Raw genomic sequence first — 15,260 nt, 5'->3', positions numbered from 1 at the left:
GGTGAGGTGAGGAAGGGGAGAGAATTGCCCAGGTACTGGCGGGCAGTTGGAGTAAGGCCCTCCCTCAAAGCAGCCATCGAGGCACCAATTACCTTCTCCTGTTGAAAGCTGCAGCCACAGCCCAGGCTTGTGAAGGAAACGAGTCTCATGAGATGGTATGAATTTGAAAAATCTTCACAAAAAGCACACCTCTGTTCAGCAGAACCAAGGCAGACTGGTGTTATCTGAACATCCAACCCAGACCGTGTCATGATTTACTCTTCAATTTGCATCCACTCTCCATTAACTCAGAATCCTAATGATACCTGTTTTAAATATTCAAATACTTTCAGATTTCAAGCAGGCTCTAAGCACCACCCAGACTGACTCATTAACTGAACATGTGAAACAGCAACATACTTATCTGTATTATTAAAACTTCATTCTTGACATATTCTTTGTCACTCAGATCATTTACGGACTTAAGGACTGCAAGGCTGTGGAAAACAAATAATCAAACCTAAGAAGTGCCCCGTGTTATGAAAGATGACAGGACAGGCTCATAAATGCCAAGATGAGAGAGATCTCCAAGGCAGATAAGAAACTGCGGGGAATAAGCTAGTTGTTTGGGATAATAAATCATTCACTGCAAAAAGATGCAGCTTGAAGTTGAGAAGAACCATTCAGAGAATTCAGGTAACATTTGATCAGGAAAATAATTGCCTCAGTGGCACCAGAAAAGACCTAACTTCTTATAGCGAGGAGAGATGTCTAACCACCCCTTTTATTTTTTTCAAAACAGGGACAAATTGACATCAGAACTGCAGGTAAATACGCTTTATAGAACTCCAGGATAGCAACTAAATTCAGGAGGGGAATTTCTAACTGTGCCTTACTACTCCAGCTATCATTTTTCCTTGACTTGAGCAATGGTCTCACCAGATATGAGAGAAATGTCTGCTTCAGCCCTCTCAGATGTCACCTGCAAGTAACAAAAAACAAACAAACAAAAAACATTTCTGTGGCAGTACAGAATTTGTTTCACCAGCAGCTTAGGAGTACAAATGTTGCAGTCAAATCAAGTGTTTTGACTCTAATTAGGAGGGTACCGAGCATATGCTTACCCTTAAGCACCTGCGTGGATATCAAAGAAAAACTCTGCCCTTTGCACTTGTAAATGAAATGAAATGGACAGAATTGTAGTCTAAAAGAGCAACAGTCTACTGTAAATTGACTGTAAATCGCCTTGTGAGACATCAGGGAAATATCAGACACATGGAAGAAAGGACAGACTCCTAGTGTAAAGCATGTTAAAATGCAAATGAAAGCCAATGGGTGGCAGACCTTTGTGACTCCCCTCTGATCCTTCTCATTATATGCATCCTCATATTGCCACTCATGGCTTTAAACTGTAGATTTTGTTTTCTTTAAACGGCTTGCAGATTGCACCGGGAGTTACTCCTTTTAGAAAATACCTGAACTCCAGAGCACAGATACGTTTCCACCTCTGGCAAACTGCATCCATAGAATTAGCACCTGTGATCCAAACACATCAGCATCGTTTACCGTGGGACTAAACAGGTTCCTGGAGGACAGTTTCCCCACTGGCTATGCTCACGCTGGACTAGATGCCTGGATGCTGGCTCTGGACCTCACCGATTCCTGACAAGCCACCTCCTGACGGCACGGTGGAAGACCACGCGCTAGGGTCACAGCCCTTCGAGTGATCAGGACAGCACTTCTTATCTTCTTCAACATGAAGCTCAATTCCTGTCTGCATCTCTATAGGACAGGTATGATATTCTGATTTTATAGTTAAAATACAGGTATAATAATATGCTTATTTTGTAGATTAATACAGTTTTGAACACACAGACAACCGGTTTGCTCCAAATCGTGACTAGATAGCAGCACTCGCATTCGGAACTTGTGGTCTCCGCATCCAGGCACCTGTCCTAACTGCTGCAGCAGCAGCTTCATCACTGACACAAGCGTATTGACAGAACACACAAGAAAACACGCTCTGAAGCCAACTGTTACATGGGCATTATTTATTGCAATGCAGTCTTAGCAGTTTTAAATATAAACATTTATATCTAGAAAGCAGAATATTGCAAATTCAGTATTATTCAATATGTTCATAGCAGCATCAGCTTCCTAAGAAACAAAATATTTAGGAAGACAGAGAAGGAATTACAAACAAGTTACACTCTCATTTATCACCATTAGACGGAAACACGGTATTGCAGCTGTGAAACAGATATTGAAGTCACCAAATCTGACCTTGAAGACACGAGTAATTTCAAGACTGAAATGCGTCATTATACCTGATATCCTGCACATTTTTGGTGTGCCTAGACATAAGGCTAACAGTCAAGTGCCTGAAGAGGGCAGATGATCTATGTATCTGCACTACCTGACATATTATAGTTTTAATAACAATACACAGCACTTGTATAGCACTCACTGCTCCCCCAAATCCTCATGAGACAGGCAAGGATTGCTCTCAGATGTATTACAGCTCTGGAGCATAAGGGAGAAGGAGGGAAAGTGACTTGCCAAGGCCATTCAGTGAGCAAGTGGCAGTAGTGAGATTGGAATTTGTCAGCATCTGACTTCCAATCTCGTATCAGTCTGGTAGGTCACGCTGTTCCTCTGTGTTTCACTTAGGAAGTTTTATAAATGACTAATTGGTTAGCAAGTCCCAACCCATGCAGCGATACTGGATGCATGCAGCATTTGGAAAGAGGTCAATACAACTGCTCCCCTCGTAATGCCCATTTTGGTTTGAACACTTCTTTCATTTTCTCATCTCAGGATGATCTGTCAAGCGGAAGATACAATGACACAGCTGCACTTTGCTCTAAAGCAGTGGAAATCAGAAGCAATCGCTAAAGGAGCAGGAGCAGCTTTCATTTCTTTCCTGAGGGAGAGCACTGATCTTTTGAGAGGAAAAAAGGATGGATATGTTTTTACACAAACTGATCAAACTACTTTTCATTCTAAACGAATACAAGACTGACTGAAAGTCTCAGGTGTACTAATTTTCTTCAGCTAAGTCATCCAAGTGTACACTGTGAAGGTAGCAGCTAATAAAACAGTTATCCAGGAACATCAGAAGCCATTTTCCTTTCCTGACAGGCCTTCACTTCTACCAGCTAAGAGCAAGAGCACTTACAGTGACATCTAAAAGGACTTGTAAACATCATGAGACAAGCCATCTCTGATATTCCTCCACTAAAGTAGTCCTTTCTCCTGCACCCCCAGAAAGCTAACAAGGATAACCAAGCCTCCTACCATCCCTGCCTCAAAAGAGGAAATTTGCTTAGTTGTTTTTTCTCCCACTGGATTTCCTCTGCAAAATTTGAGAGGCAGGATCAAACACATCAGTTATTAGGGCTGGAGTCTGGCAGAGACTCCTGGGGCACAGTTCATGTGCTGCGAAATGTTCACAACAAACGGCGGCTGCACTGCAGAATTGTCTCTGCATACTCACGGCTTCATTTGTAGAGCACAACAGCCCAGTGCTGGCCAAATTACACCAAAACGTACAAGCAGGAATTGTGAAGGCTACCTCCCATTTTGAGAAGTTATCACCCAGTAAAGTAATTCCTCTCCCCTCCTGTTTCGTGGCCTGCTTTCCCACTTTCAGCATGCTGTGAAAGCCTGTGGTTGGGAAAATGTACAGAGAGGTACATATTATATTTACGGTAGACTACACACAATTTATTCTATCAAAAAAAGTCATCATCCAGTGCATTAATCCTGCAGTGCCCGTATGGAGGAAAAGCACCGGTCTGCCTTGCATCTCTCTTCCCAAGTGGCCTCATTTTAATTCTGCCCAGGCTACTAACGGGTAATTATTGGCAGCAAAGGACGCTTTTCAAAAGGAAGCTTTTTAACCAGCACATTTCTATCACGTAACAAATGATGCTTTTTCCTGCTGATACATCAGCAACATCACAGTAAAAGCTGTGATGAAAAATACAGAAAAATCCACCTATTCAGATCTCGCCACTAAGCACACTGCAGCTTCTTGAACAAGACTGGAACAAGATAAAACGACAACACATCATGAACCATTCTATTTGCCATCTTCTTATGGGTGAAGATAGTAATACCAAGAAAAATTTGCATGGAGATAATGCAGTAGACATCTGATTACTACAAACTGGATTTGCTTCTCTGGAAGCTTTCACTATAAGGTTAGATTGTTTATACTTAAGTCTACAAACTGACCCATGTCTCTCTGAGCTCTGTTCTTTGTGTGTGCCTAACTCACTTTGGGTTTTGGCCTGCTTAGACCCACCTCTTAGCAAGCCTGGAAATTCTGGGATAAATAGCTTTGAAATAACTACCTCACTCTAGGGAGATCATTTTCCTTCACTAGAAGGGAAGTATTTTTTTATCCTCTCCTTCCAGTGGAGGCTTCATACATTTCCATCTGTGCACCTTGTTAATATCTTGAGAATAAAGATTTTGGTATTCAACACCTTAATTACAATAACATGACCTTTAGTCGCCATATCAGTCAGTACCACATAATTCCACAAATTGTGTAATCCCTTCATTTTTAAAAATCACTTCTAGTACATGTTAGCCTTTTGTAATGTCTCAGCAAAGGCAGTCTTAGGATTGCTACACCACAAGCTTCCAATTTTTAAGCCAATGTCAAAAAGCAAAAGTGTGAACCGAAATAGTTCCAGGCTGTGGAAGGCGCATAGTCTAGCATTTCTATTTTACACTTTGCAATGCAGGAAGAACAGAAAACATCTTTATATTAATTCACAGGATGTTGCAGTTATGCTTTGAGGCAGACACAAACATATTACTCAACAGAGTCTCAGAAAAACGCTTGCCGGGCTGAAGGAATCTCTGCATCAGTGCTACTGCAGCAGTGCTGCTGCACTGACTGAACGGCTGTAGCACTGAGCCTTGCAGCTTTATCCACTTGAAGAGCTTTTAGCTTAAGCTAGTGGTTCTTACCTGATCTGTTTAATTAAAGACAGAAAGTTTACCTGGATATATATAACTTCAGATATTTGTGTTTTCAGAGTTTCCTGACCCTCCTGCCTTCCCGTTTTCTTTCAAGACTCCAGAGGAAATCAGTGTTTCCACCTGGCTCATTTAAGTCAGTCACTGAGCAATAGGAAGGGTAGCATGGGGAGCATGTTGGACAGAACATCGTATTAAGAAAAATTAGACATTTTTTCTCTATTTCTTTTTTTCTGAACACTTCTTCACCCATTGCAATTCATAAGCTCACGTGAGTGGTTGCAACAGCAAACTAGGAAAACCTAGCACTTTAGGAAGGAAAAGAGTAGAAAATAGAGTTTACTGCAAAAGACCCAAGATAGATAATTTTTCTGACCAAGCAATTTCAAAAGTCTGCTGCTATTTTCACAGAGAATAGTATTAAAATGAGGAATAATCTTAAGGCTATCTGGACACAAAATGAGACTGGGTAACTCTCCTGAAGGAGGGGCAGTAAGAAAAAGTGGGCAGCCAAGCCTTCTCCTGCTGAGACCTACCCCTGCTTCTGAATGATACAGAAGTAAAAGCTGCATCAGAAACAATGAATCCAGCAACTGAAGAACCAGAGGCAGATAGAAAACTATTGCTCTTGACTATTTCAGTAATCAGCTGGTAAGAACATGCTAAGCATCTGTCTCTAGATCAGAAAATTTTCAGGCAATTACCAAGCAGGACTAGTCAGTTGAGAGAAGAAACTAAAACCCTCACTTTCTCCAAGCTTTCTTCCTTTAGCATTACCACAGCCGTTTTTAAGAATTGTTTGATAAAAATGAAACACCTGTGCAGAAGTTTCCCAAGAAATAATCCCAGTCATGATACTCATAACTGTGAGACTTTGCTCCCTAGTGAACTATGTTGGCAATTACAGGGTATGTGATGATACAGCAAGAAATACCTGTGACAGCACAGTTTAATCCCAAGACTATCTCATTATGTCACTTTTGCAGCTGGCATCGTAACATTTCACAAGTTTCATGTCTGCTATGTTAGAAATTATTCCAAAAAATTCTCAAATTATCACAACACTTCTAAAATAGTTCAGAAAACTTTGCTTGTTGCAATAATTTGGTACTTCACAATAAATACGCTTTATGAATCACTGCTAACCATCAGGCTGAAAATGTCACGTAAGAACTGAGCAGAATGCTACCAGCATATTGATCCTTTGAGGTATTCTTTATACTCAGCTCAGAGCTTTTTCACTCACACAGCTCTTTGTTTCTTAAGACTGCCTCCTGCTCACGTCACCTTCTTTGCAACATTGCAGCAACAGAGGAATGGCAAAGGCAGACAGCTTTTTGAACAAAGAACCGTGATTTTATGCTGAGTTTTGAAAAGGAAAAACATGGCAAGAAATAAGCAGAAACAATAAAAAATAACAAAGTTGTTTTCTTTTTTTTCTTTTAAAACATGTACGTGGATATTTAAGTGAGGTAGAAGACCACTTCAGAACATCACATTCAATTTTATTTAAAGAGTAACTTTATCTAAAGTATTAAACATGCAAGTGACAACACACACGCAGGATCACTTGCTTAGTCACAATCAAATACTATGTTTCAAAGAGACAAAGTTCATAAAACAGCATTTTGATAATGGGCCTTAAAATGATACGGTATCCAAAAAAGTAGGGAAGAGGAAGACTCTTTGAAAGATCTGAAGTTATAGAGGAGCCTGTATTTGGGAAGCAGCTTGGAAATACTGAGAGAAGTGGATAGGAAAGTAGGAAAGAAAAGAAGAGCCACCAAACAAACCATTAAACCCAGAAGTGAAGAGAGAACTTTAACCATTTCCACAGATAAGAAAACAATGAGAAAAGAGGATGAACACTTTAATATGAGGTAGAGGGTAAAAAAAAAAAAAAAATACACAAACAAAAACACATTCTGTCTAGTTCTTAACCATGTTTGTTGAATAAGGTGATGATTTTGGAAGAACGGATCAGTCATGATATAAAAATCAAGGCACAAACGCAAGTCTAAGCACCAGCATTTTTCATAAAACCTAAAAAAATAAACTTGTAGATGTGAAACAACAAACATTTGTTAGATTTAAGAGAAAAAATCTTCTGATGAAAGGAAACACAGACTTCTAATAGAAACTGCAAATTTGGTGAAGTATCAGCTGGCAAGGAAAGAGGGCCATAAAGCTGCAAGAACATTCAAGGTAGCTGTATCTTATTTAATGCACAAGGATAACATAGGCAGACAAAGACAAATAGAAATCTGAGATAAAGAAAAGCAAGAATTCAATGGGATGGCATAGTACATAGGCCTGAGTGGGAGATATGACACCCTTTGGTCAAGTACAAAAGAGGAGAGGTGTCAAAATCAGTAGCCTTTGGCATTCATGTATGGAAGAGGCAAAGACAGTCATCCCATGAAACTGAAATAAAACCAAACCAGTCACAAAGCACAGGGGAAAAAAAAAAAAAAAAACACAACACACAACCAAAACCAAAATGATGAAAAACATTCATCTGCAGTAAAAGCTGCTTAGAAGTTAGGAGCAGAAACAAAGGCTTTGTTTAAAAGGACTGGAAGGATTCTGGTCAGCTGTCAAGCGCACAGAAAGACAACCAGGGAAGGTTCAGAAAGCCAGGACAAAAAAGGGTGAATAAAAGAACAATCTTCCTAAACCAGAGTTTAGAAAGGAACATCCCAAGGAGACAAAATACTGAAAGGAGAAAGGAAAAAGGGAGCTGGGACAACAGTGGACCACAACCATACAAACAAGAACAGCACGAAAGGAGAGGAAGCAAAAACCTCCAAGGGAAGAATCTTTGCAGTGCCTAGTTTCAGTTCATAGTCAGAAGGGATTACAGCAATGTAACAATGTATAAGAAATTGGAAATATTCTTTTTCTGCCTCTACAGTACTTTTCAATCTGAGGCACTTTTGTCCCGGTCTGAACTTGGGTTTGCAGCTCAGGGGCTGAGCTGATCAGTCATCCAAGCCCCATGTCATCTGAAACGTTGACATAAAAGTTTCAGGCTCCCCCAGAGGCATACAAGCTGCTCTGCGTGTCCAGGAACTCCTGCTAAATGATTTCTGTAATTCACCCAAGCACCAGACATATTCCTAATGACAAGCAAGCAATATGCTGCACTTGAAGCAACAGAAATACATCTTTCAAGAATGCAGTCACTCAGTTCAAGGACTTACAACCTCAAAATGCAATAAAACACTTGCTATAAAGTACTAGAAAGTTCTTCTACCAATTGTCTCATCAAACCACTGTCCTGGCAATTTCACATCTTCATCTTAAACACAGGAGCTGCTGCAAAGCCTAAGGTGGTTGAGATGAATCCAGGAATAGCAGTGTGAAATCTAGTGTCCTTTGACATCCAAGAGAACAGGCTAGATAATGTAACAGCTTCATTTTCTCTCAAACTTTTCCATGTAGCTCTTGGAAAGTGGTTTATACCTGCAGAAGCCTGACCTGATCTGCAGCAGTTAAGAACGATCATAAAATAAAAGCACTGATGAGGCGAGTTTGACTTTTATACTTCATAACAATTTTAGGCACACCTTCAAAGCTCAGTTCATCTGGAACTAGGTGATGCATCATTCATACAGATAGGAAAGACTAGTGCAGATTTCTGCTTTCTGAGAACAGCTGAAGACAGAGCACCTCTAGTTTCATTAGAGGGAACTCGAAAGGCGTTTAGATACAGTACAACTGTGCTCAGCACAAATGCTTATATCTGAGAAGAAAAACTATGTCTTTGTAAACTTCACTATCACAATAAGAACCAAATGGGTGAAACATAAAAGTACAACTTTCCATACGCACCCACAACATTCACAGATAAACTCCATAAAAGGAGGTCCCTGGATCAGCTACGTTAGCTGCTTGCTGGTGACGCACAGCAAAAGCACAGCATTACAAATAGAAGCGTAAGCATTGACATTGGAAACAAGTTAAAATCCTACAATCGTTCACAGAAAAAGAGCAGTCCAATTAAGGGAAGAGGTCTTCTATCACACAGGGCTTTACAGAGCTAACTATGAGGAGGCTAATAGCCATCAGTAGTATGTCACTCCACCTTTTTATAGACTTGTTTCAAAATACCTGTCAGAATTATGTCTGGAAAATAAGACATCCACATAACGGTGGTAGATAAACTGCTGGTTTCATTAGCTATTTTCTCTTGAGATTACTCAGAACATGGAAAGTAGCATCTGTGATTCATTCTAGGTGGAGAACTAATGTTAAGATCCTTAAATGTATGCCACAATTAGCTCCTATAACTGAGTAACCCAACACTCCCCACCAATCCTCTTGACGTTGCTTCATTTTACTTTTAAGGAGCAGTGGGGCCTGTGTTTACCTCCCTCGTCTCACAGAATAAAACTGTGCTGCTGACATTGTCCCGAGACCCCCAGCATGGATCAAAGGAGGCTGCTTTGGCAATAAGCTCAGGGTGCTCCAGTTAGAAACACTTCCCCTACCTTGTTAGGGTAATGGGAAACCAGTCACAGTACCATGATACTTAATGAGAAAGCTAAATAGTAACGAGAGCTGCAGCGGCAATTCATGCTATCAAATAAATACACTGATGAAGGCTCAGCCTAGTTAATGTGCTAAATGGACAAGCAAGACGTTCTCTCCTCGAATAAAAATCTGGTTTATGTGACGTGTGAACACCTGTTGATAATCCACTTTGGGCCTCCTTTTTCTCCGTGACTGGCTTCTTGCACGGGTACCACCAGCACTGGCACCCTCTGTGTGAGCAGTCCCGCTCCCCACATCAGCTTCACCTCTGACTGCCAGATGCAGACTGTCACCTGCCATCTTCTTTTCTCCAGCTCTGCCCGAGCGCTTCTGCCTCTCACGCTCATCTTCTGCTCTCCCTCGTCCTGATCCACCTTTCCATCCGAGCATCTGAGAGTCATTTGTCAGGGCCAGCTCCCCCGAGACAGTCTTTGAGTCGGCTCCCTTCTTTACTGAGGAATCCTGCAGTTTGAGTCTGTCAAACAGCTGTAAAGGAACATTTGTGTATATGACCACATTCATAAAGCAAGAAAAGCCTCGTGTTCTGCGTTTCATTTGATTATGATCCCAAATCAGTTCTCAAGATACCCAGTTGGTGAAGAATCTTTACCAGGAATAAATACTATATTTTTTGGCTAAATCAAGCCATGACATAAGGTGAATGGATCTCCTGCACGTTCATAAGCATCTTTACGTGAGCATCAGGGAATTTAATTCAGGGAGCAATGTTGCTATGTGGTATCATTTAACTTTGGTCAAGAACAACAGAAAGCTACCAAGTTGCTCCATTAGCTCACTTTCCCCAGACCTCTTGTACTGTTCTCAAATTGTTTTAGAGAGCTTCCCACCCTTGTGTCCTAAGGCAGGACACGAACCCCAAAGATAAGGGGCCTCAAACAGCAAGGAGTATGTGCTGAAAAAATGACACTTCGTGCTCTCCAAACAAACTGAAGGAGGCCACTTCTGGGAGGTGAGCAGGCCAAAAACAATAGGAAAATAATAAAAGCTGCAGCAGCAGGCCCAAAGCACGGGATGAACTCATTAATCTGGGAATACATAGCACAGAAACTGGGAGAGAAACTGCTTTTACTCTGGCAGCAGGCAAGCTTTGATGAAATGCTGACACATGAAAAGGATTCTTGGTTAAGCTGTCTCTTCCTAACAACAGGATGGAAAGCCAGTCCCTGAGACAGTGGGCTAAGATGAGCAATGACAACTGGATTATTTTTAACTTAGGAAGAGTGGGATCTGTCAGAAAATAGATTTAAATGGCAGGAATCTAAAAGCAAATTCTTTGCAATAAAACTGTTAAAAAGTTTTTGTGGTGCCTCCCTGATGTTCAAAAGGCCCCACGCTATGCCATTCAACAGGCACAGCCCTGCCGCATTTTTTTCCTTCATTGTTCAGAAGTTAATCTATCATATCTTCAGTTTTCAACTTTGTAAACATTTTTTTTTTTGCAGCTGGACCCAAAAAACATCTTGCTTTGGAGCGGCATAAGGAATCTCGGGCTTGCTTCACAGTAGCAAGACTACAAGTTCAAGTGACCAAACATTCAGTGCCATTGACTAGAGACAAGGACTGCCACTCCGTGAACTTCACTATCAGAGTTATGTGCTGCCAAATCACCTGACAGAACTGCATCAATCACAAATGAAAAAAATAAAAATAAAAATAAAAATAACCAACTGTTCTACCAAATTAGTTAGAGCACAAAATACTGGATCTATGCTGGCCTTATGTTGGCTATCAGAGGGCAGAAAATAGTTCCAGCATAAAGCCAGACAGTACAGGACAAATCAAAAACCACACGCTGAGCTTATAGAAGATCAGCGTGTTGTACTAAGCAGTGGCAGCAATTGTGATCTCATATTAGGAATTCTAAAGTGGAACTTCTGTAACAGAGAACTATGGCCAAAGCACTTTCAAAAAGGTCAGAATGCTTCTTTTTCAGTTCAAGTAATTTTAGAGTCATCTGTACTAAAAGGAGGTGAAACATTTCAAATATAAATATAGCTTTCAAGCCAATGCTCCCCTTTTACTGCTTTGAAAACTGGGATATTCCAAACATTAAAACATCAATGGTTACCCACCCGGGTTAGTGTGAGCTGAGGTTCTGCATAGAAAGCTTTGCCCAGTACTGGTTTCCTGTATGTCTCATCCACGTCTGTCAGGGCCTAGAAGATTAAAGAAATGGAAAGTTCAAAATTATAAAAAGATACAAAGAGACTTCAGGCTATATTTGTGCCATAGCATTATGAAATTACACTCTGAGAGAAAATCTGTCCTAGGAACAAGCTGTTCTTTGGAGCTGGCTTCGTATCAGCTAAGTTGTACTGAGGTATAAAAGCAACAGCAAAGCCTAGCATCCATTCTGCGTTACTTACAAAATCCGAGCCTCACCTGCAAAATCCTTCTATTTTTTCCACCAGTTTCCAAGCTTGTCACACCCCTAGGCTCACAAATTTGTAATAGTTGCTGTTCCAGCCATTGTCTTTAAGATCTTCATATGGTAGAACAAAGACAAAGCTGACATACAAGTGACTTGTTGGTGAAAGAAATCAAAGAAGTGGCTACCACTATAAGATTGGAACATGCAGAGATATTTTTGGAAGCTTCTGGTATTCATATATCACCTTCCTGGGTTCTTATATAAAATCTCTGAAGCTGCTGTGTACTCCTTCACCCTCACCTAGTCTATAACAGCTAGGTATCTCCCAGACATACCAATTCAACACCAAGCAGAAGTCTGAAACCCAGCACTCAGTGCAAGAGGAAACGAGCATTTACAGACCACAAAATCACATTAATCTTCTCAAAATGTAATTTGTTTAAACCTGTTGCAAACTTCAAATGTTCAATATAGCAGTTACGAACCAAGGGCTTGGAACAGTCATTACCATATTCCAGAACTTGTCAAACGCAACCAAAAACCCTGTGCAGACTCCACGAAGCCCTTTGAAAGTGCGGATATGAACATTGATTTTTACACCATCTCGGACGCAGCGATGGAGCTCCCCAAGGGGGCTGCCTTCGTGGACTAAAACAGAAAGAGAACACCATCATCAGTCTTCAACAAAATACATTCATAAAGAAAGTTATGTAGAAATACTTCGCTTTACTATGGAAGTAGAGCAGATCTTGGTACAACACAAGTTTTCACAGCAAATGAAACCAGAAGCCCCAGGGCAGTGTGATGTACTGTGGCTGTAATTACTAGATCACCAAAACACTTCCTACAGTGAGGACAGCAAAGGCTTTAAAAAATACGAAGGTTTTCCTTTACTTAACATATATCCAAATCAACCTTAGGTGAAAATCTAAGTCTCTGTGCTGTCTTTGGCCCACTGATAACAAACTCAGAGATCCATCACAGGAACCACAGGTGACAGTCACTACACCGGATTGATGCTTTTAATCGGACACAGTATTGTTTCTGGCCAACCCTGAGAATTTATAGGATCCTTTTAGATTTAGGATTTTTAGAGTTCAGATTTAGATCGCTATGTTTCTTTTACACAAGAACTTTATCTCCAACTTTTATAAAAAAGTAGAATCAAGTAGAACCTTTATTTACAACTATGCCTTTGCTTGTCAGCACTCCATTAGACCTCACGGAAAACACTGCTTTGCAGCTCTACCTGGGTAATACAGCTCTACCTGCATAATCCATCCTGTTCCTATTCTTTCTAGCTGCTCTGCGGTAACTGCTTGCACAAGTTCTTTGCCCCTTGGTAAATACGGGATGACTCGAAATTGCTTCTCCTGAGCTGATTCCAAACAGGCACTGCCAACTCCTCACAACGGGCAAAATTTTGAGTCCATTTTACATTTCTGACACAGAGAATTTAAGAAACAAGCCACCCGTTATCATAGCTGCCTGAGAGCACAGCAACACGACTGTGGGACTCAGTAAAGCACGAGCCACACATATTTTACATGCATCCAGAGGCAGCTATTGCCTTAGGATCCAAGCTTCAAACACAGGCCAACCTGCTATGCAGACAGGCCCCCTAGTTGCAGGGAAAGCACACAGTTTTGAAAAAAAATGAATTGTTTGGACGGCTGAACAGCACTGTAGATGCCAGTCAAGCCAGTCTTCTTCAAAGTCCACGCTGTCTCATCTTAGATGTGTGGATATTAAATATGTGCTCGTAATGGAAACATGTAACCTTTTCACTAGACCACTGCTACAGTTAAGTTTCACAGTGCATTTTTTCAGTTTCAATCACAGTAATCCAAATACAAATTCTTTATATTAAGATCCCGAATCAATACTTAAGGTCAATTATATTGGAAATCCTACTTAAACAGACCCTCTGCATTTGTGGAAAACCCTCAACTGACATGAGACTGCGGATCATACAGCACCTATGGACAGGAATACATTGTTTTGGTGTCTAAGCAAGAAAAAGGTTCTGCTTTAGGCACTCAGGATCGAATATTTTGGGCATTGTCTTTTTATAAAGAGCATTAAGGTGATGCTAGTGATGAGAAGAGATACTTTGACTGCAATAAACCTGCAGTATTTTTAATTAAGCGCACTAAATTTGCATCCCATTTGGTTCTTGGTGTGGGCCCACAAGTTGCACCCCTTACGTTCAGGGGCTATTTCCCTGACTGCGTATGGAAGTTTACACAAGAAATTTGTATCATCCCCACAGACGGTGAATTTATCATCACAGCTCCCTCCTGCCTCAACCCGCTGCTCTATCATCAGGTCAGCAGAAACACCAGCGCTGTATTTACCCCCCCAGGATGCACATTTAGTAGCCGAGAGAGGACAGTATGCTGCAGGCTCACGCTGTGGTTATCACTTAATTCCTATCTCCATGGGCTGAAATCTGCTTCCAGGTTTCAGAACAGCACTTCTGGAAGCACAACACTTTCTCACCCTTCCTTTCCATTAAGACGATGAATGTGACCAACCAACTGGCCAAGGAGGATGTCACCACAACACCACGAGCATCACCCCCAGTGAGCATTTCTGCGTTCACCATTTCACCCAGCCCACAGTCCCCACTCCCCCCCGAGCTCCCTCAGTCCCTCTCCATGCCCCTATCACCCCACTGCCCGCCTCACTCCGCACCCCCACACCCCACCACAGCCCCCAGCACCCAGTGACCCACCCTGGGCCCCCTCCCCTCTCTCCATCCTCCCTATACCTCAGTCCCCCCACTCCTGACACCCCCACACCCCCCAGCCCTTACGGGGCATCCTGGTGAGGACGTTTCGCGGTGCCCTCCTCCGCCGAGCCGCCGCTCCCCCGGCGGCCGCCTCCTGCTCGGGCCCGGCGTTGACCATGAGGCTGCGGAGCCGCTGGATGCGCTCGGGGTCGGCGGCGGCGGGGCCGCGGCGGGCGGAGCGGGCGGAGGGACCGCGGCGGGCGGCGGCGGAGGAGGAGGAGGAGGCGGCGGCGTTGGGGCGGCGGCCCCGCGGGCGGAGCAGGCCGCGCTGGAAGCTCTCGTACTCGGCGAGGTTGTTGAAGCACGGGGCGCCGGGGAAGGGCAGCGGCGTGCGGGCCGAGTACAGCGCCAGCAGCGGGTCGAAGCGGTTGGAGCTCACGTCCAAGCGGCCGGGGCTCGGCGAGCGCTCGGCCCCCGCCCGGCGGCGCCGCTGCTGCTGCTCCGCGGCCGCCTCAGCTTCCTCCATGGCGGGCGGCGCCCGGCCCGCCGCTAAGGGGCGCTGCAGCGCCGGCCCCGCAAGCTAAGCAGGGCCCGGGCCGGGCAGCGCCGGGAGGGGAGACCGCC

At 42.7% G+C, this 15,260-nt stretch overlaps 1 protein-coding gene and 1 long non-coding RNA gene across 2 annotated transcripts; one reads left to right on the top strand and one right to left on the bottom strand.

The window, feature by feature from the left end:
* The first annotated feature begins 1,066 nt into the window (after positions 1–1,066).
* On the top strand, positions 1,067–11,190 carry LOC311444340. Its single transcript, XR_014697837.1, has 2 exons — positions 1,067–1,772; positions 10,974–11,190. It is a non-coding gene; the product is annotated as an uncharacterized lncRNA (long non-coding RNA).
* On the bottom strand, positions 6,459–15,162 carry LSM11 (LSM11, U7 small nuclear RNA associated; the record flags this gene model as incomplete). The annotated part of the gene is made up of 4 exons (XM_084535414.1): positions 6,459–9,996; positions 11,604–11,687; positions 12,411–12,550; positions 14,721–15,162. 4 exons carry the CDS (start codon positions 15,160–15,162, stop codon positions 9,592–9,594), a joined length of 1,071 nt encoding a protein of 356 aa, XP_084391540.1. The 3' UTR covers positions 6,459–9,591.
* Positions 15,163–15,260: the final 98 nt, after the last annotated feature.

The sequence above is a fragment of the Aythya ferina genome, assembly GCF_964211825.1.
Source record: "Aythya ferina genome assembly, chromosome: 14".
NCBI classification, from domain to species: Eukaryota; Metazoa; Chordata; class Aves; order Anseriformes; family Anatidae; genus Aythya; species Aythya ferina.
The sequence above is the reverse complement of the archived record's forward strand: the minus strand, read 5'-3'. Positions and strand labels throughout refer to the sequence as shown.